Genomic DNA, 22,600 nt, shown 5'->3' with positions numbered 1-22,600 from the left:
GTTTACCTCTGCACCTATATTGAAACACCCACGTCCAGATCTCCCGTATGTCGTCGAAACTGACGCATCCAGCCTAGCCATGGGAGCATGGCTGTCTCAAAGAGATCCCGAAACCAACCAACTGCATCCCGTAGCATTTTGGTCCAGAAAATTCTCGGCACCAGAGATTAATTACGCAATCACTGACAAAGAACTGTTAGCCATAAAGTCCGCTTTTAAAGCCTAGCGGCATTACCTGCTTGGCGCTCGACATACCATCACGGTGATCACTGATCACCGGAATTTATAGTATTTGAAAAACGCCAAGGCTCAGTCATCACGGCAGCTCCGATGGGCTTTGTTTTTCGCTGAATTTGATTTCGTGATTACCTATCGACCTGGCTGCAAGAACGGCAAAGCAGACGCCTTATCCCGAATTGGAATGGGAGAATCTGATACAAACTCAGAACCAGTACCAATAATTCCCGAACAGAGAATTCTAGGCATGACTTTGTTACAGACGCTTGAAGACATTCAAGTCAGAATCAAACAACTCCTGGACCCTACAGTCCTACAGGATTGGATACAAAAGGGATCAGACTTTACCATAGATAATGGTTTACCTTATTACCAAGGACGCTTATTCCTGCCGCACAAGGATTTACACGAACTAGTTATTTCAGGTTATCATGATACATTAATAGAGGGACACCCCGGTATTGCCAAGACAATGGAAAAGGTGAAACGACAATTCTGGTGGCCCTCTTGGCGAAAAGATGTTAAATCTTTTGTGATGTCCTGTGGTGTTTGCGCCCAAAATAAAGGTCAAAAGAAAAGACCAGCCGGTCTCCTTCAACCTCTAGACATACCGCCAGCACCCTGGCACACCCTATCAATGGATTTTATTACGGACTTGCCTCCTTGTTCGGGATACAATACCATTCTGGTAATTGTGGATTTGTTTTCCAAAATGGCCCATTTCATTCCTTTGAAAGGTTTACCTTCAGCTTCTGTCCTAGCCAAAGAATTCCTCGAAAATATTGTTCGGCTACATGGATTCCCATCTATACTAATCTCTGACCGGGGAAGCCAATTCATCTCCCACTTCTGGCGCAAATGTTGTCAAATGGCACAAATCGACGTAAGATTATCGACCAGTCACCACCCTCAGACCGATGGTCAGACCGAGAGGACAAATCAGACCCTGAGCAGTACTTACCGTGTATGTTACAGCAATCTGAAAGCAACTGGAAAGACATTCTTTGGATAGCCAAATACGCATATAATAATTCGGTACACTCTGGAACTGGCCATAGTCCTTTTTATACCTTGTTTGGACATCACCCTCGAACCTCGAACCTCAAACCTCGACTCACCTCAGAACCTCGGAGTGCCCGCAGTAGAACATCTGCATTCTACCATTACCCGAGCCTTCAAGGAGGCAACCACGCATTTACAACAAGCCAAGAGAAAATACAAGGAGAATGCTGACCTACATCGGAGTGAAGCACCTCCGTATCAGATTGGGGATCAAGTGTGGTTAGCTACCAGACATTTACCGCTCAAAGGGCCTCGAACTTTTAACCCAAAATATCTGGGACCTTATTCTATGACGGCAATAATTAACCCAGTAGCGGTTAAACTTGATTTACCAGCTAATATGCAAATTCACCCTGTTTTTCATGTGTCACTTCTGAAACCAGTGGTACCCGGAACCCGACTACTGAAACCACCAGAACCTATTCAAATAGATGGGGAACCCGAATTCGAAGTGAAGAACATTTTAGATTCAAAAATGTTTAGGTCAAAGCTTTTCTACCTAATTGATTGGAAGGGGTACGGACCTCAGGAGAGGTCGTGGGAACCCAGTGACCATGTGCATGCACCTCGATTAGTCAGGAAATTCCACCGACTCTTCCCAAACAAACCAAAACCCCCGGAGGGAACAACCTTGGGAGGGGCCTTGGCGGGGAGTGCTGTCACGATGCCCGCTCCCGGGGAGTCGGCTCAGGCCCTGCGTCCCCGAAAGCGGACATCAAGTCCCCGGGTAAGGTCCCAGCAAACCCTTATAGGGGCCCTTTGGACAGCGTCCTGGCGTGTAAGGCTCCAGGCTCATATAAAACGTCAGTCCTGGCGCCATAGGCGCCAGGCTCATTATGAAAGTGTTTGGGTACACTTACCTGATGCAGACCATGCTGCAGAACCCCGGCCTCCTTGAGGCCTGAAAGGAACTAATTTACCTGTGGGACTCATTTACCACCCGGGCGTGGTCGGGGAAGGATACATGCCTGATTGGAGGACGGACACATTCTAGGAACTTCTTCCAAGGCTATTTAAACCACACCCGATCAGCCACACGTGCTTCGCGTTGTTCTGCATCTAGCAGCTGGACGCTCACTGTGTCTGCTCCTGCATCTTGACTTCTGCCACACCTGCCAGCATCCTGAATCACCTGCAAAGGAAGGGAACAAGAGAACAGAAGAAGGAAAAGGCCTCACCTGCTAAATCTGCATCCCAGAGACATTTCGCCACAATCCTGAAAAGAAAGACATTTATTTTTAAAAGCACATCGCATCTATCGCTGCAGCGCCGCATTCTACTCACCTTTACAGGGCGCCTCCATGTTCAGCAGCGACCATCCGGATTCGCAGTCGTGCCCCCGCGCCTAGGGAGAAAAAGACAATAACAAAGGTTAGAGAAAGAAGGGAAAAGGGAAGCTAAAACTCCATGTCAAGACTTACCTGTTGGGTCATTCTCTTTTCATTTCGGGTCCGCGCCGCATCCAGGCATTTTCGGACCCCGGCCCCTAAGGGGAAAAAGACATCAGCGTCAATGAGTGAATGAAAAGACATTACCAAAACACTCATTAAAGACTTACCTGATTTCCACAAGGATTTCACCGCTCACCTCGGGTCGGTGCCTGTTCCCCGGCATTCCGTACCCCGGCCCCTATGGGGAAAAAGACACTAGCATTAGAACATTAATGCATGGACACAAGGGGAACCACTTATAGAAAAACATACCTGGAAGCCAAGCAAGTTTGGTTCTCACCCATCCGAAAATCCAGTGACGTAACTGGATACCAACGCGCCCCTGCATCAGAAGCAGGATGGAGAGCTAATCCTTCCAGACCCTAAGGTGAGACGCTACAGATGAGAGGGGTAAGTGGGAGACCGATTGCATTACCCCGCAGACAGTTAACCCCCCTATTCTCACCTACAGAAGGATACTTCTGCGAGTCAGACAAGCCAGATCTGGGGCCCGGTCCAGTCCGTCTTCCGAACCCTGCGCATCACCTTAGACGAGGTCACAGCAGCGCGAACCAGGCCAGCGCCCCCGTGGGAGTCAGGTGAGCGTTACATCTGCAAGAGTTTCTAATAGTGTAACTGTGTGATCTTGGGCGCATTTGTGCTCTGCTCTCTCTAAGAGTGGGCCCAGCCTTTGGACTTTGGCTCACCAGTGACTTTTGCTCTTCTGCCTTGCTAACAGTGTTCCTGAATCTTAGAGTAGTGTACCTTTCCATATTCTGTCTTTTTCCCTCCCTTTCTCACAAACTTATTGGAGTGCCATCTAGTTAAGCGCTCACCTCTGTATGAAAATAAGTGGTGTTTTACAGTGACTTATCTGATAAGGAAAAAGAGGTGTATATATTATAATAGTAACAGTGTTTAGAATATTTTACAATAAGAGTGCTGGAGTGTTTTCAACAGTGTGTTTTAAAATAAATAATTATATACTTTGATACCAAAGCTCTGGTCAGTGTTTGCTTGTATTTTTGTATCTGAGTGCCTATTGTGTATACTTTGCATACTGCCTAACTCTTCATGAGCGAAGTCTGACTGCCTAGCCACAGCTACCAGGTAAATCTGGGTGGTACAGACTGCTACCAAGTGGGTACTACCAACACCTGTAGTCTTAAATCTTTTGCAGTGGTCCCTAAGGGAACTGCACAGGTTTCTGCCTAACACATTACTCGCAGGCTGTCAAATCAGCCATGGTAATGCATAGGAGGATAAGTATCCTTGTTTTTTTTTAAGTCTTCTTCTGCCGTCCTAGGTGGGAAAGATTTTGGTTGTAGGTTTGTCCCAGCGCGAGTCCTTTGGGTTCCCCGCTGAGGCTCCAGAGTATCTGTGAGGAAGCGAGGGAGGGGTCCAAAACTCTGCAGTCCTTTGTTTTCCATCTTGCCTGAAAGGAACCAGTTCCTACTGGGGAGCTGGCTGTCCTGAATGGACAGTCAGCCGCCCCTTTCTGTAAACTGCAAGGAGAGTTTGCCGAAGTTATGCATTAGTTCCCGATAAAGACTGATTCTGGAAGCTGCTGACAAGTCGACCACTGGAGCTGAATCCAAAGACGACTCCCACCCAGAGGCTGGTGAGACCCACTAGTCTTAAGAAGATCTGCATTCTGAGCCATCACTCAACAAGCTGCGACCTTGCTGGGTTGGGACCTCGAGCCAGTGTATGGTGCACGGTCTTCCGAAGTCCGATTCATGCTGAAAGTCAGGTGAACTCCTGCTGGACCACCAGAGAATCCCTGAAGTCCCCTCACCAGAGTGCTGGACAGAGAGAGTGAAGAGAATCCAACCGACGATATTCATTTAACATCTGGTTCCTGTAAAGGGGTGCCAAATCGACAGAGCCGCAAGAAGCCTTGAAGAATCCTTTGTTGGGAGCCTTGTCTGGTGACTGCTGATGCAAGTTCACATCCAGTGTCCGTTTCTTTCATCTCCAGGCCAAAAATCCAGGGGCCGGGTCCTGTGCTGCTGCACCCTGAAGGCATCTGCTCAGAAGCTCTTATTTTCTGCTGAGGTATTGTGTTGGCTTGGTTAACACTCATCTTAAGTCTAGAGTGAATCCTGTGAAGATGAGTGGGTGATTAGAGTGTTTGGGAAGTTGCCCATACAAACCGCCCAGGCCTAAAGCTTGAACGCATAAAGGGTGCCTTCTGTGAAGTTCCTGAACACTTTGAACTAACTATAAAGTGAATACTTACTTTTCTGAAGAGATATCTTCTGGAACTCTGACTTTCCTGCAACTGAACCCTATCTGACCTGCCCACAGCTGGCTCTTAGACCAGAAAATACATGCTCTAGAATAGGGAAGGACTTTGATGATAAGGCTTCTTTTTTGAAAATAATAACAAGTGTGAAAAGTACTTACTTGCTTGTGAAGTTAGCGTTGTAACTATCTCTGTAGTAGAAAACACTACGAAGTAATTACTTACCTTTACGTTGCTCCTTTAAAAAGTATGTACGTTCGTTTACTTACCTTGAACTGTGTTTCACTCTTCTTAAAAGTAATTATGTTGGTACAGTTTTATTATTCTTAAATGAATGAGTGTATAAGGAACAAGTTACTTACCTGTAACTGTTGTTCTCCAGCATGGGTCTGGCATGGATTCACATGCTCATGAATATTCCCCGTCGTCAGGCTGGGAATCCTCGGTAGAGAAAAATCAGTATCAGTTTTGTTTCTGATCTGTCTTTCATAGTAGTAACCAATCACTGATCTCTGCGTCATACTCACCACAGCCAATGACTGCCATCTCCCTAAGCCCCGCCTCTGGCAGCCATCTTCAGATTTGGTAGCACGTGAAGTGGCAGTATGACCAAATGAAGAGCCGCAGAGGGGTAGGCGGGAGGGTTCGCATGTGAATCCATGCCAGACCCATGCTGGAGAACAAGAGTTACAGGTAAGTAACTTGTTCCTTCTCCAACATGGGGTCCGGCATGGATTCACATGCTCATGAATATAAGAATAGATAGCAGTACACACATGCACAACCACGGGAGGTGGCAAAAGGCTCAACATTAAGCAATACAAGAACTCAACATCAAGCATCTCTTACCTCCTCACCAGGCTCACCTTAAGCGAACAGGTTGCGCAGCACTGCTTGGCTGACCCTGGACTCCTCCCTGGAATCCCGATCGACGCAGTAGAATCTCGTGAAGGTGTGAGTCGACCTCCAGGTAGCAGCCCTGCAGATGTCCAGCAGGGGCACACCAGATAGGAACGCCGTAGTAGCAGCGATCGCTCTGGTCGAATGGGCTCTCGGACGGCCTGGCAGCGGTCGGTTAGCCAACCAGTGGCAGTGCATGATGCAGCCGGAGAGCCATCTGGAAATAGAAGACTTCGAGAGAGCCTTCCCTTGATTCACAGGTCCAAAGTTCACGAATAGCTGTGATGTCCTCCGAAAACTCTTTGTGCGGTCCACATAGAACTTCAGCGCTCTAGCCACATCCAGCGAGTGCAAAGTCCTCTCGGCCGGCGACGAAGGAGACGGGAGGAAAACGGCTAACACCAGGGGCTCGTTAAGATGGAAGTCCGACGGCACCTTGGGCATAAAGGAGGGGTGCGTCCTAAGCACCACCCTCGAGGCATGGAAAGTCAAGTACGGTGCTTTGCAGGATAGGGCCTGGATCACCCCCACTCGTCGTGTGGAGGTAATGGCCACCAGGAATGCAGTCTTCCACGACACAAACTTCATCGGTGTGGAGTGCATCGGCTCGAATGGGGGCCCCATGAGCCTGGTCAGCACCACGTTAAGTTCCCGCGCCGGGGCCGGGGCCTTCACCGGCGGGATCGACCGGAACAGTCCTTTCATAAACTCTTACCAGTCAATGGGACCACAGGGACGTCCGTCCTGTGGTTCTGGTATATCTGGAGATCGCCGCCAGATGAATCTTAATGGAGGCTTGGGCTAGCCCAGCCTTTGCCAGCGATAGCAGGTACGGCAGCACTTGAGGGGCCGTAATCCGTAGGGGGTTGATCTTCTGTGCTCGGTACCAGATAGAGAACCTCTTCCACTTGTGACCGTAGCATTTGAGAGTCGAGGACGCCCTGGCCTTTGCAAGAACCTCTCTGCAGTCGGCCGGTATATCGTACCCTCCAAACTCTAGCGCTGCAGGAGCCAAGCCTGCAGGTTCAGCGACGCCGGGTCGTGGTGGAAGATAGCGCCTCCTTCTCTGGAGAGAAGTTCCGCGTCCGCCGACAGCTTGATGGGAGGGGACGTTGATAAGCCCAGAAGGTCCGGGAACCAGATCTGCCTCGGCCACGCCGGTGCGACGAGGATCATCCTGCACCGGGACCTCTTGAGCTGGTTGATGAGTCGAAGCAGCAACGGCAACGGAGGGAACGCATACAGGTATAGGCCGTCCCAGGGGAACGAGAAGGCATCGCCCATGCTTCTCGGCTGGGGAAACCTGCTGGCAAACCACTGGCACTTCGAGTTCGTCGCTGTTGCGAACAGGTCGATTTGGGGTTTGCCCCCTCGTCGGAAGAGTTGATCCACCTGATCCTGGCGCAGCTCCCGCTCGTGACACGCGCGCAGCTCCCTGCTGAGCGAGTCGGCGATGGTGTTTCTTTCTCCTACCAGGTGGAAGGGAACCAGGAACAACCCCTGGGCGACCTCCCAGTGCCACAGATCCTGTGCCTCCTTGGATAGGGCTGGGGCTGGTGCCTCCCTGCTTCCGTATGTAAAACATTGTCGTGGTGTTGTCCATGAAGATCCGCACCACCTTGCCCTTGAGCGACGGGAGGAACGATTTGAGAGCCCAGAACACGGCTCGGAGTTCTAGGATGTTGATGTGCAGGGGCTTCTCCTCCGGGAGCCAGAGGCCTCTTGCGTGGAGATCTCCGGTGTGGGCGCCCCAACCTTCCAGGGAAGCGTCCGTCGTCACCGTCTCCTGGTACGCCGGCGTCTGAAAGTCCTTGCCTGCCGTGAGGTGCGCTTGAACGCCCCACCACTGAATCGCCCGCCGGAACACCTCGTTGAGGGGGACCCTGTCTTCGAAGGTGCCCGTCGCCTGCATCCAACGGGCGTCGAGAAATTCTTGAAGAGGGCGCATCCGTAGTCTGCATAGGCGCACCAGGTAGATGCAAGAGGACATCATCCCCAGGAGGGACTTGATGGACCTCACCCTGGCCACGTCTGTGGCTAGCAGGCGCTGCACTTTGCCCAGAATGGTCTTCGTCCATTCTTCCGACGGTGCCGCCAGGCGCCTTACTGTGTCGAGCTTCGCTCCCAGAAACAGGGCCACCTGCGACGGCACTAGGTGGGACTTTGGGTAATTTATGGCGAATCCCAGGTTTGTGAGTAGCTGGACGGTCTTCGCAGTGTGTTCGACGGCGAGTTCCCTCGTCCTTGAGCGGATGAGCCAGTCGTCCAGGTAGGGATAGATGTGAATCCCCTGCAGGCGCAGCCGCGCCGCCACTGGTGCTAGGCACTTGGTAAAGACCCTGGGGGCCGACTTCAATCCGAACAGCAGTGCTCTGAATTGGTAGTGGCGTCCCTGGACGACGAACCTGAGGAACTTTTGGTGACTTTTGAGGATGGGAACGTGGAAGTAAGCATCCTCCAGGTCCAGCGACGATAGAAAGTCGCCTTCCTCCAGCTGTCCCAGCATGTGCTGGAGGGTGACCATCCTGAACTTTTGTGACCTGATGTATTTGTTCAAACGGCGAAGGTCCAGGATGGGGCGCCAGCCACCCGTCTTCTTCCTGACGAGGAAGTACCTTGAGTACACCCCGGAGCCCTGGAGCCTCTTCGGGACGAGCTCGATGGCGCCTTTCCTGAGCATCGCCCGTACTTCCAACAGCAGTTGCGGGACGTGATTTTCCTTCCTGGCCACAGGTGGAACGTGATGGCACTTCTTCAGGAATTCGATAGAGTGTCCTCTTGCCAGGGTATCCAGCACCCAACGGTCGGTGGAGATGGACTTCCACACGCAGACGAACTTCGTCAGCCGGCCTCCCACCGGGGTGCTTCGGTGGGGGCCCGAGGCCATGGCCGGTTCAGTCCTGCTTGGAGGTGGTGGCCTTGCCGCCCTGGCCACCTTGCTGACGGCTGCAAGGCGCTCCCTGCTTGCCGCGACCCTTGTAGGCCTCCTGAGACGAGGAGCGTGCCGCCTGGCGGTAGGACGACGAGCCACCGCTGGATCCCTTGGAGGCCCCCCCCTGTCTGCCTCCGGAGCTCCGAAAGGGCCGTTGTTGCTGAAGGGCTCCTAGGGCGCGGGCCGTCTCCGTCTTTATGGCTTGGAGGGATTCGTCCACCGCCTTCCCGAACAAGTTGCTGCCGTCGAGCGGCATGTCCAACACCCTGGTCTGGACGTCCTGACGGAAGTCGGTCGCCCGGAGCCAACCCCGTCGTCGTAGGCAAACTCCGTTGCCCAGCTGGCGGAACCCGGTATCGGCAATATCGGTTGCCACCGTTATGGCGTGGTCCGACGCCACTTCGCCTTCTTGAAGTATTTCCAGGGCCTCGGACCTCTTTTCGTCCGGTAGGAAGTCCAATATGGGGGCCAGCTTAAACCAGAGCTCCTGTCGTAACGGGCCACGATCGCCAGGGCGTTGGCCGCTTTGATAGTCGTCGCCGCCGACGAAATGACCCGTCGCCCCATGGCGTCCAACTTCTTTCCCTCGCCGTCCGGAGGGGAATTCGACATTGAGGCTCCTGACCCTGCCGCTTTCTTCTTCGCCGCTGCCTAGACGACCGAGTCTGGCGTTGGCTGGGCCCTGAGGCACAGGGGAGCGGTCTCGAGGACCCGGTACTTCTTCTCGTACCGGTCCCGTTTGGCTGGTGCCGTGGAGGGGTTCTTGAGTACCGACAGGCCCTCCTCCCAGATGTCATCGATTAGAGGCACCGCAATGACAGTCTTCCTCTTGGCCTCCCGGCGCTGATAGAGGAAACCTTCCTTTTTCTGCTCCTCCGGGCAGAGCTGGAACAATTCGGACGCTCTGGCTATCATGGTGTGGAATGAGCCAATCTCGTCGGGCGGAGAGGCCCGTACAACGGGAGACCCGTTCCGTCGTCGTCGCCCTCAGAACCCGTCGTCGAGCCCACCGCACTGTCATCTCCCGACTCGTGGGAGGATGAGGAGGGAACTGCAGGCCTTACTGGGGCGAGCAGAGGAGAGGGTTGGGTCCTCTGTCGTTTGGTCAGAGGACTTCCCGACGGGCCAGGTTGCGGGTCCTCCGGCCCGGGCCGTGGTAATCTCGTCCTTATCCCAGAGCATAAGGACTGGATCGCAAACAAAATGGCCGCCGAGCTATCCTGAGGCCTAGGTTCCGGCTGCGCTGGAAGGGAAGGCTGCTCTTCCTCACCATCGTGGTCTTCCTCGGTTATCTCCCGAGGATCTTCCTTGCGGGATCGAACCTTCTCGAATTGGACTTCGAGATTCCTCACGACCTCGGTCAGTTCCCCCTCCGAGGCTGACTCCGAGCTCGAGGAGGCTACCGTGCCCCCCCCCCCCTTTTTTCCATCACGGGGGCCATGACGATGGGCTGAAAAGAGGATTCCCTCCTTGGCGGCAGGGAAACTCTAGTCCCGGAGGCAGTCTCCGCTGGCGGGGTCTCTGCCGGCTTGGCCAGAGTCGCCGCGATCGCCTCGATAGAGGCCTTTGCCTGCTGGGTAGGGGCCTTCCCCACCTTAGGTGCGTCCTGGGCCTTCTCCTTAGGGGGAGGGGCGACGCCTCGCTCCCCCTCTCCCGAGATCGGACGGGGCTTCTCCCGAAGCTTACCCGGGGTCTCGGACTTCCTCTTACCCGAACCGGAGTGCTGGCTCGTGGTTGACGGTGCCGGGGAAGGTGCGCCCTGCCTGGCGACTGAAGTGCCCGACCTTGCAGCGCTCCCGGAGTCAGCGGACCGGCAGCGTTTGGCCTGGTGTTGGGCCCCCGTCGCCGGGGCGCCCGCACAGGACTTAGAAGCCCGCTCGGACCCTTTCTTCTTCTTCTCACCCGTTGAGCCCTACTCCAACCAGCTGGCGAGACGGGATCGACGGTCCCTCATGGTCCGCTCCGACAAGTTCTTGCAGAACTGGCAGTCCTTCTCTACATGAGTCTTGTCCCGATGAAGACACTAGAGGCATTGCGAATGTTCAACCTCCTTAAACACATTCTGCAGCCCGCATCCAGGGCAGCTGCGAAACAGCTTGGGTCCGGGTGACGAACTCGCATCCTGGGCCATCTCGAAATAGGCCGTAAATCTTCTGGAATCCTCCAAGAGGTTGATTTGACGAAATCTTCACCCTTGAGGGGCATAGGAAAATCCCGCAACGGGTACCCGTTAACGGAAGTGGAAACGGTGGAGCTTGAGGCTCGATAAACCGAAAAAAATGTGAAAATTCACCTGAAAAAGCACGAAACACGCAGCAAAAGCTCGAGAGCTAAGCACGAGGACTCCCAACACTTGAACGTGCGGTAAAAATCTGAAGATGGCTGCCAGAGGCGGGGCTTAGGGAGATGGCAGTCATTGGCTGTGGTCAGTATGACGCAGAGATCAGTGATTGGTTACTACTACGAAAGACAGATCAGAAACGAAACTGATACTGATTTTTCTTTACCGAGGATTCCCAGCCTGACGACGGGGAATATTCATGAGCATGTGAATCCATGCCAGACCCCATGCTGGAGAAGCTTACCAATAGGGTTTACCTACCTTGAATAAGTGTGTTCTTCTTAAAGTGCACTATTGAGTTTTGCTCCCCTGATCTGCCTAATGCATTTCTAAAACTGTCCTAGCAGTAATACAGGTCTATGAGTTGCTTGTAGCCCCTCTGAAAAGTAGATGGGTCCTTACTTACCTTGAACTGGCGATTGCCTTTCTTAATAGTCTGCTAGAGTTCTTACTTACCCTAGAATTGTATTCTACACTTCTGAAAAGTATCATTGGTTAAAATGTATTCTCCTAGAATAGTAATAGGGTAATACGTTTATAAACCAATAGGTTATACTGACCCTGAATAGCTGCTGCTCTTCTTAAACTGTAATGTTGGGTGGTACTTTCCCTAAATTGCTTTAGTGGACTTCTATAATAGTTTCACTAGGCTCATCCTGATCCCCGAGTAGCTTAAAGGCCCCTCTAGAAAGTATACAAGTTAAGGTACTCCCTCTGAAACTGTGTTTTTCAAAGTAACATTGGTGTTTTAACCGTATCCATTCATAATAGAAGTAAGTTACATATGTTGCAAGATATACATTTAACAGTGTTGGTCTAATTAAGTGATTCTGTAATTGAATAACACTGTATGTTAGGACGAATAGGGTCTGCTGCCCTTGAATTACTTCTGGGATTCTAAAAGTATAACTAACCTGGCCTTATTCCCCAAGAATATCCTAGTGCCATACTGGGTGTATAACTTTAGGTTTGACTCACTGTGACTTGCTTGATACTCTCTAATTAAAGTTATACTTTGGTTTATATACCATAAGTATTAGGTTGTTTTTTTTTATAATTGTGTTTATATGATATGTGATAGTACTTACCTTTCCAAGATTTATCTTGGCCTACATGTATTTATAAACCATTATTTTACATTACATATTGTTTCAGTGTTTCTTTGAACCATATGTATGCTACAATTTCTTTGTACTTGACATACAGCCCCCTCTCTCTCCTAAGATAAGCATGGCTGCTTGGTCTGCGCTACCAAATGTTCTCAGTTGGTACAGCCTTATACTAAAAGTGGAGTTTTGTACTGCCTCAGATATGGTTTTTATGTAGCCCTTAGTTGGACTGTCCTAACATCCACTAACTCTAAAGGTACTAATACTTACTTGTCTGACGAGAAATCCTCTGGAACTACTTTCCTACAGTTATGCCTTATCCTGACCCGCCTACAGTTGGCTCCTGGACTACCAGGGCCCCCCTTCTGCCTCTGAACACTCATGCCCTAGAATAGGGAAGCACACCAAAGTATAAGGCCTCTGCAGAGAAATGATTACAAGTTGTTAGGGAGAAATTAATTTCTGTGCCAATTCCCTTCACCCTTAGAGACCCCCCAGCTCTTTTGCTGAACTTTAGGACTTTTTAATTTTAACCCAGGAGTGAGAGACCTTTTTCTCACTCTCTCAAGTGTTTTGACCTGATTTGGATGATGTGTTTTCACTGTTTTTGGAGTCTGACAAACTCCATAGGCATCTACATTTTGTATGGTGACACAGAGCACCTTCAGTGCAGTGTCACAGATAAATCCTTTAGATTTCTCATAAGGTTTAACTACCTTTTCTTGTGTGAACTACAGTTCCCAAGAATAGTAAAGTGAAATTGACTTTACTTCACTTTTCTCTTTGTAGGTCCAGCACACACCATCTTATGTGGACTGCCTGGGGGGGTGGGGTAGGGGGCACTTACCTAGTAGCCCATTATCCTATATTCTCATGTAACATTTTTATGTTCCCCTTACTACTCACTAAAATGGCCCCGGTCTTCTTTTTTCGCCATTTTCTATTTGTGAGGTCTTTCTTGGGTTTTACTCTGTGCGTTGAGCCAGGTTTGAGCCCTTTTTCAATTTGCCTTTGGCGGGCTTTAGCCCTGAAGCCCAGCTCTGGCTTCAGTGCGTCTGGAAAGGCAGTATGTGAGGGAGGTTCCTGAAACTCCCCTGTCCTTTGTCTCTAGGAATGTCTGAATGAACCAGTCCATATTGGCTGTCTGGCTGTCCTTTCAAGACAGCCACCATGCTGTGTGATTGACAGCCTAGACTGTGCATGAACGGGAGAAACCTGCTTAAAAGGCAAGGGTTTTGGGACTGGAGGCAGAGTCGACTACTGGGAGAAACACCCGACGAAGAAACCATGAACAAAGCTTGCTGAATCCTCCTGGACCATTGCCCGGTAAAGCCCTGCGGCTGTGCTGAAACTACTTTTTCAATTCGACAGAGAAGCTCCGGAAGGGACAACTTCATCCCTTGGGTTAGTGGAACTCCACTGGACCATCTTCCCTGATTGGTTGTACTTCTTCGCTGCTGCAAGAACCGAGTGCCAGTGGTCGAGAAATCCGTAGTCGAGTGCAACATCTGAAATCCGACCAGAAGCTCCAGGGGTCTCCTAAGGACACTCCAGAAGCAGGACGACCACAGCTTCAGTCCCCTCACCAGAGTGCAGGACCCAAGGAGTGAAGGAAGCCAAACCGGTATCCAATATCGGTGACGGTGATGTTTACTAAGTGCTGAAACCGCAAAGTTCCTCTGAACCGAAAAGAGACTGTAGCTGCCGACGACCTCCCAAGTACTGCAGCAGAAGCCCTCCAGACGTCCTCCCTCTTGTCCCCACGACTGAGGCTCAGGAACATGGGGTCTGCACCACTGTAACAGGACAGATTTCATTTGTATAAGCTCTACAGCTCACATTTACCCCTCTTGCTCAGTCACACTACCAACTTGTGTAGTACAGACATATCCCAAAAGGTGGGTTACCCAATACCAAGTAGTTAAGTGTTGTGTTGTCTAACACAGTGTGACCACACCAATTCTTACCTAACAGACTCCAAACTCTATTAGGAAAGATTTTCTTTTTGCTGCTTTCCTCCCTTAGACTTCTCTCGGACACCCATTCTTTTTGCTCTGTTATATTAGCTGACCTGACCTTTTGAAGGTATATAAAGTCCTCTGCTTTACTACCCTTGCTTTGTGCTAATTTTATCAAAAAACAGATTAGCCCCTAAGACTATCAATACTGGGAGACTATGTCTCCCTTGGTGACTTTCTTGTATTTTTAAAGCTGCACCATTACCTTAAAGTGAGGTTTTGGTTAGGATACGTTGTACCCCTGTAACATTTTCTTTTGCAACTTTGTGGCTACGGTAACAATTATGTGCCCAGGATGTGCTTGTGGAAGTGGATATATTTCACCCATGTTTTTTACTTTAACATTTTACTGATAAATGCCATAAAGGAGTATCACATCATCTAAAATGGTTTTTGCCTGTCCTATGGCCACATTGTTCATTTGCCTTCTTCCTACCCTTTCGGGTCTGGAATTGCCAAATATGGAAAGCTGCTTCCACGGCAAAGTCTCAGTTTTCCCAGGCAAAGTAGCGGGCTGTGTTTGCGGCCATATGTGGGGGCTACGACTGTCTGGTCCCAGTCCACATCCGTGTCGTAGATTATCTTTTGGTGGGCAAAATGTGCAGTAGTGGCTGTCCATGATTGGACAGCCCCTACCAGTTTGAATGGTGCAATTACGTGCAATTGTTGGGCTTGGTGGCTACTCCAGTCCAAATCCTGGATACAATCAGGACTCCTGCAGCCATTCAACAGATTATTGTTGGAGCCAAGACCCCTGCGAAGAAGTGTAGCCCGCTAAAGCCCTGAAGACGACCATTGCAGCTGATGATCAGCATTGCCTCATGACAAGTCCTGGTGAAGCCCTGCTCCTGTCACCTGAACTAAAGAAGGCCCTCGCCTGTACTTTGACCCCCTGAACCAGTGGGATCGGCCAGTCTCATCAACTGCTCAAGGATCTGAGCTTTCTGAACATCCTGAAGTGTCCCGGACCACCCGGTGGACTGACCAGCTCTCTCCTGGGCTGTCTCGCTGCAGCTATCACCATTCTAATTAAATCCTTGGAACTTGGAGGATCTTTAACTTGTGCTACAAGACATGTCCTCCTGCATTTTTAGCCTTCCAGTCCCAACAGAAGCCGTGCAGTGTCTGCTCCTTTGTTTGCCAACCGAAGATTGACTGTTGCCGCCTGACCATGGGAACTCCTGTTGAATCCAGTCAACAGAATCCTCACACTTAAGTCCAGCCCTGAGATGGAATGGGGCCCAGTGCCCTAGAGTCACCACTTCCAGGAGTTGAACTGTTCAGGTAGGTTTAGTATTGGTTTCAGCAATGTCAGTGGTGGCATTCAATGTTCAAAAGGTTAGGAAAAGTTCAGGTAAGTAACTCTGTTTCAGCACTCTATAAAAGGCTTTCGGTTAGGGGGTAAGGAATCAGGTATGCTAACTGTGGCGAGTCAAAAGAATGACACAGACTCTTGGAGGACACGGTTCATGAAATTTTATTAAGGTAAGAATTTTAAAGCCTAACTTTCCCTATCGCTATGGATGGCCCCTACCTATCTTCACTGTCCAAACTATCCTAACTGACCCTACCACTTTATAAACGGAGGCTCGGAAAATGGCTCCCTTCTCCTTCCGATACACTTCAAGTATCGGTCTATAGGGTCTGGACTAATACCAGATCCATGAATAGTTTCCTGTGATTTCTTGTATCAGTCTTTGTAACTCTTCCAACGGTCTGGTGAGTTTTCTTTGTTCTGTGGGAACCCCTCTTAGGCTTTCTTACAAATTTTATACTCCGGTTTGTGATTCTCAGCGTATACCTGTGTGCACCTGTTGTACGGGTGGACTATCCAACTTGGACTATTATAGCTCAGTTTACCTTGGTCTAGTTGACCTTGTGTCTGTGGTATCAAATCTTCAATTATTCGCCTTTTCAGTAACCCATTCTTCGGTATCATTGTATTTTAAATGTGCTTATTTCAAGGTTAACCTGGACTTGTAACTATTACTGAGACTAGGTGGCTGTACAGTATAATGATTCCCTTTTTGAGGCCTACTGCAACTCCCATCCTCACGATTACCTTTGGTTCTGAAGGAGAACAGCTTCTGGAGTTGGGCACCTCGGAATCCTTCCCATTTGTGCTGGACCACCGGCACCTTCTGTTCCGTGGCGCTTGCTGCCTTGCGGTCTCTCTTCTCCTGGTGGTTTCTCGCTCCTTGTTGCTTTATGCTGTCGGCAGCAGAGAAGTTCTGCAGACCCGCGGTCCACCATGATTCTTCCTCCGTGGTCTCACCACCACCTATTATGGGCTCCTGCCCTGCTGGCTTCTCAGGCTTCGGGTTCGCCATAGCTCTGACATCCTGCCTGGCAATCGTGAGCAGGTTTATAACTCGTGGGTTTGCTGATTTTTGCTTCCGACAGGCATCACGCAACTCTGGACCGCCCATGGTTGACGTCTGGGTTCTCCCTCTATCTTCTGGCTCATCGAGTTAACTTTAATCAACGCCCTCAATCCATTGGATTGGTGATTCCGATTTAAATGGATATATTGTTTCCCTATAAGATCAAGGCATCTCTGAAGGCTTTTTTCGTCACAGTCTTGATGTTTAGCAGTTTGTTATTGGAGAGCATGTCATGTGTGCCACAGTGTGCTCTGCTTTAGTGAGTTCCTCACAGGGATGGGAGTACTTGTCCCCTATGGGGAAGTCTCTACTGTTGAGGTCCCACTTGCCTCGACCCCTAGGCAGGGTGTTGCAAAGCGAGTTCTCCTCCCTAGCCTCACGGTGGGTGGGGACCCCCCCTTTGGGAGACGGGACGAATTCCCTTCATTCATCACAGAACCTTACTCCGGTTTTAGAGACACGTACTTCTGTGTTTGTCCGGTCAGGGGAGGCCTTGGGGTTGACGGTGCAGAGGTCGGTTAAGTGCAGGATTTAGTTTCAGACAGTTGCTGTACCTGTATTAGGCTTCTAGAGACTAGCCAGCAGGACACCCTTTCCACGAAAGGGAGATCTCTACGGGGCAGGCGACCTCAGGAGATCTCCAGGGAGCGAAGACCACATGATGCAATGGGAGCCACCACAGTAAGGTGGCGACAGGCAATCTTGGAGCAGAGGCAGGGTAGAGGTGTCCCACCACTCCTCTGGACATCAGAAGCTTCCTGCCTCAAGGTGCTAGGCCCACAAGTGAAAACTGGTAAGACAGTTGTAAAATGGCCCCCAAAAAAGAATCAGCAGGGGACATCTGATGCAGCCAGCGAGGGCCTGGAGGAGGACAAAGAACAGCCCAGGAAGGATGTCGAGAAGCCAAAAGATGAAACCGCAGTCTGATTCAAAGAGGGCTCAGCAATTCTGGCCAGACCTGCTCCTAAAATTCAGCAGCCCAGTTTATTGGGAAATCCGCCGGTGATTAAGGTACAAATCTAGCAGAAATTCGGAGTGCATACGGTTTCCCCTGGATATACACATTCACTCATCGGCTGGCCAAAGCCAGCCCTTCAGTCACACAAAAGGCGGACAACCTAAACATTTTGGCAGCCAGTCAATCAGGCTAGCCCTAAAAACCCCCAAACCCTCAGGTCCACCCACACAGAGGGTAGCTGAGGTGGGATCCTGCCGGCTCACTAATCCCTGTGGCTGCTGCCTGGCAAAATGCAGAGTGGCAGAGAAGCCTTAAGGAAAACATTGCGTTAAAGAAGGTTGGTCAAACCTGGAGGTTTAAAAGAGGAGATTGAAAGTTGCAAGGCTAGAAGCCCTGAAGAGGGAGGCTTGCCAGAGGGGCCAAAGCACCTCCCAAAATTCTGGGGAATTTGTAAGCCACGCACTAAGGCTTTCCCCACTATCAACTACTGGGAAACGGCACAAAAAAAAAACGACTAGCGCCTGCAGGGTGGAAGAATATCAACTACCTTGAAAGGACACTGAATGTGAAGGGGAGAAAGTTCCATTGACCTGTTGTGAATCCTGAGGGAACATCCATTCCAGGAGGGACCCATTATGAATCCTGAAAGAACCTAAGATCTAGAAGGGACCTGTCGAGAATCTGGACAGAACTAGTTCTAAGAGTGACTGGTTGTGAGAATGGAGTAATCCAGTGCCTAAGCAGACCTTCCAAGAATCCTGAAAACCTACGAGCAAGAAGAAGCTCATCAGAGCAAATGATATCATCAGATAAGGACCATAAGAAAAAGGCATGGAAGAGATAGAAGAGATCTTGGAACACAAAGTAAAAGAAGTGAGACACAGGAAAGGCCAGACTGAGCAGCTCCTGAGGGAGCAGTCCCAGGAACTTGTTTGTTTTGGTTGTGATTAACTTAGGAATGCACATCTGAGAAAAGGCTTTGAGGACTCTTTGGTTGGCTACACACTGAAACAATTGTGGTAATAGATTAGGGTAGCTTGGAGGCTAAAAGCCTTGTAAAAATTAGGTTTGAGCCCTTTCTGTTGGCAACATCGTTTGTAACATTATCTATAGAGTATGATGCCCCAAAAGAGACAAGGACTAGCAGGAATAGGTTTGGATTTGTTTTAGAAGGGTAGTATATTTAGGTGATAGACATGAGAGAATCCCAATTTTTTTGTTGGCCAATCATTGGCACAGTTTTGCCTTATAGGTTTCTCTAGAACAAATGAGGATTTTCTAAGTGCCTGTAGGAGTTTTATACAGCCTTACCCTAAGAACTTGCAAACAATGTCCATTTCATTCAAACATTGTAAACCTTGTGTTACGTTTAACATTACTCACTACCACAGTTCTCTTGGGCAAGGGTCCACTCTAAACCAGTCCAAAACCACTTCCAAACCGTTACAGAGGGTAAAGGGCTGGGCTCCGAAAGAGCCCATGTGTGCACAAAGGGCCTTTTAGACCTGTCTTGTGGTTTCCACTAACGAAGGGAAGGCCCAAAAAAAATGGCCAGTAGTAGAAGCTAAAAATGCATTAGTACCCCAATGGCTACCATACTGGTACATTGGGCTACAAATGTAAAACCATGATTAAATTACAGCTGCCACCAGCCTTCTCCACACCACCAGTGTAGGGGATATAAAATGGCCAAAATGAGGTGCCTAAATTCTGCCCTGTCCTAGGAACCATAAGGGCCATCATAGAACAATAGAGGAAAAAAGTGCTGCAGATCCAGGAGGTCTCAATTAAAAGTCCCTGTGACCACGAAATGTCAGCCTTGAAAACCAAGGGACAAAAACAAAAAGTGTAGGGGTCCCACAACATGGGATAGAAGGGCACCCTCTGAACCCTGCCCTAACAGTAGGTCTTTTTTTTGAATACCTAATGGTAGGGTTGTTCATCATGTATAAAAAGATAGCAATTTTAGGTACATTTCCGATATACTTTTCTAACCCCCAAAACATTCAATCACACTTTACAAACAAAATCATTAATGTGTTGTGAAGGGAACAGCTAAACATGTGGGTGGTATCAGTAGGAAATTGGAAACAATACTTACAGCAATCTCTTTTCCAGCTTCTCCGGTACAGTAAGAAAACTTGACAAACGAGTGGCAGCACTTGTAGCCCCAGTGAAAATCCTTCCAAAATGAGCCCCATATGCTCTGGAAAAAATGGAATCAACAAAAGAAAGTGTGCTCAGCTCAGAGTTTTCACATGCACCATATTCCTGATTGTCATCTGGTAAAACAGTTCTTGTTTCCTCTACATGATCTTTCTTGTAGCCACAAAGGCTAAAGCAGAAGACATTTTGCAAATCAGAGTGGACTGTAATTGGATCCACCTCTTACAGTCTTCATTGCTACACCAGTACATGCATATTATCATTTCACTGTTCAAGTCATACATAACCACAATGTTAACATACTGTTGCCGGGCAGGTAAATCAAAGCTTCAATTCATGCTGGATACAATCACAAAAGAAATCTGAAATTGCTCCATAAGCATTGCTACATAAAAATACCAAAATTCATCAACATTACGACTCTCGTTATACTAGTAAATATATGCTCTGAAAAGTGTTTCTGCACTGATCATGATAATCTTCTCTGTTTGCTAACAAAGTTTTGGCATCAGTCGTAGTTTGACTCTCCATTGTGTTTCATTAACAGTTTCCCAGAATATAGGTATGTTAAGAACAGAAGGCGTTTACATTTTTCAAGTAATGCTTGTTCCCCCTTACATCTCATATGTTGAACATTGTCTTTAATAATATATCATGACCATTCCTCCAACTTCCAACCACTGTTATAATGAAAATTGTTTCACAACTTCATCAAATTGAAATACATTTTTGTGAAGGCAAGTCCCTTTTTATGCACAATCCAGAGTGACTACAACCCTCTAGGGAAATAAGCCAAGAGATAGCTTTAGAAGGATAACCAAGTTTAATATTACAGAATACAAATATCAGCAAAGGACACTGCTGCATGAGAACGTTCCGGTTAATCTGAGAACAACCAGAAGCTTAAAAAGCTGTATGGCGTCATCATATACAGTAAAAACCGGTGCCACTGATTGGCACAACTATATACATGGGCCTGCTCCATAGGGGAGGCCAGGCTACTATTGGTTAGTTCCTTCGCCATCTATCAGGGGCCACGTGGGTCAGTTGGGCTCATCTTGGAGGCTGGTGAAGGTCGGGGCACTCATAAAATACAATGTTGCGTCTAAACTAACATGCTAATCCTACTTACTATATCACTGTGGCATGTACCTGGGCGGCTCTGGAATTGGTGCCAGAGGGAAGGGAGGCTAAAATACAGTCACACTTACCTACAGAGTCTGGGATTCGTTGATACCACACCTCAAGCCCGCCAACCTGGGTTTTTGATATCCAATTTATCCCTCCCTGCACCTTGTGTTACAAAGGATGTATTTCATGCTGGGGGTAAAATAGTTGCGCATACTTAGTGTCATGATCTCTGCTTCCAAAAGATCAGGACTTGCCCGACTCCCTTGGAAGCAGACCCATAACCCCGGTTCCGAGTGCCAGCCAGTCCCAATTGGGACCTTTTGGACCCTGTCCTGGCGCCAGTGGCACCAGGCTCATAAAGATGCCCAGTCCCAGCGCTGGAAGCGCCGGGCTCATAATGCTTGGGTGGACTTACCTGCAGCAGACCATGCTGCTTACTTACCTGCCAGTTGAACCCCTGATCCTCTTCTGTTTGGGACTACTTTTCCTGTTGGGTGGGGCAGGAGCCACTCCCTAGGTTCAGAACACTGGAACTCTTCTGGAAAGCAGGAACTCTTTTCTTACCTAGGCGTGGCTGTGGAAGGAGACACCTAAGCACTACAGGAGGCTATTTAAACCACACCCGATGGATGAATCTTGCTTTGTGTTATTCTGCATTCTCTGCAGCAGAACGCTCATCGTGTCTTCTGCTTCTGATCCTGGGCCTAAGGGAACAAAGGCTTACCATCCTGGAATCCAGTCTTCAGCAGCACCTGTAAAGACAAAGAAAGAACAGGTTAGCACTACGGTCTTCAGTGGCAGCGCATCTCTTACCTGGTCCATCGGCTGTCACCAACGCCTCGTGCTGCATTCCGGCATCTGAAGACAAAGGCTTACCTACTCTTCGCATGCTCCGGAGGTCTTCGCACTGCATTCCGGCATCTGAAAGACAAAAGCTTACCAGCTCTTCGCACGCTCCGGAGGCCTTCGGCGCTGCATCCCGCATCTGAAAGACAAAAGAAGGTGCGTTTAAAGACATTGGGCAACTTTATTACTCACGTGCCATTACTCCTTCCCACGCCGAATCCAGTGGGTATTCCAGCACCCTTCAGCTTCTCTAAAGCTCCGAACTTGTACCTGCAAGATAAAAGGGACAGTTAGTGCGCATCGTGAAGCAGGCTACAAGCGCTTACTTACATGCTTCCAGGCGCTTCTATTCCTCACGCGGGTTCGATCCTCAACTCTCATCAGCCCGCCATCCGCCATCGCCGGAACCCTGCAAAACAAGAGATATCATTACAAAAGACTTTTAAGACATTTGAAGTGCCCAGAACTTACCGTTCGTGCAGTTAACGACGGACAGCAGTCCTCTGAGGTCAAGAGGCCTGCACCCTTATCCAGTGAAGAAACTGGTTACGGCACCCTGCCCCGAGGCAGATGGAGAGCTCGGCGTTCACTTACCTAAGGTGAGGGCGTTAACCTTTAGGGTTCTACAGGAGAAGAGAAAGGGAAGAGGAGAGAGGCACCCAATAACCCCAGTTCATTAATCCCATATTTTCTATCTGCAGACATCTTACTCTTCGAGTCAGACATACAGTGCACAGAGGTCCAGCCCAAAGAGCCAACCGTGTGTTACACATCACCTTTGAAGATACGGCATTCACCCAGTCAAGACCGGCGCCTCTGCGGGAATCAGGTGAGCGTT

At 49.4% G+C, this 22,600-nt stretch overlaps 1 protein-coding gene across 3 annotated transcripts in view; it reads right to left on the bottom strand.

The window, feature by feature from the left end:
- Positions 1-22,600, bottom strand: part of SLU7 (SLU7 homolog, splicing factor) — a 525,459-nt gene that overhangs the window by 101,222 nt on the left and 401,637 nt on the right. For all 3 annotated transcript variants that reach the window (XM_069654248.1, XM_069654249.1, XM_069654250.1), the window contains exon 13: positions 19,721-19,825. In XM_069654248.1, the coding sequence (XP_069510349.1) occupies positions 19,721-19,825 (105 nt within the window). The remainder of the gene's footprint in view (positions 1-19,720; positions 19,826-22,600) is intronic.

The sequence above is a fragment of the Ambystoma mexicanum genome, chromosome 3q, assembly GCF_040938575.1.
Source record: "Ambystoma mexicanum isolate Mex_15411 chromosome 3q, UKY_AmexF1_1, whole genome shotgun sequence".
NCBI lineage: Eukaryota > Metazoa > Chordata > Amphibia > Caudata > Ambystomatidae > Ambystoma > Ambystoma mexicanum.
The sequence above is the reverse complement of the archived record's forward strand: the minus strand, read 5'-3'. Positions and strand labels throughout refer to the sequence as shown.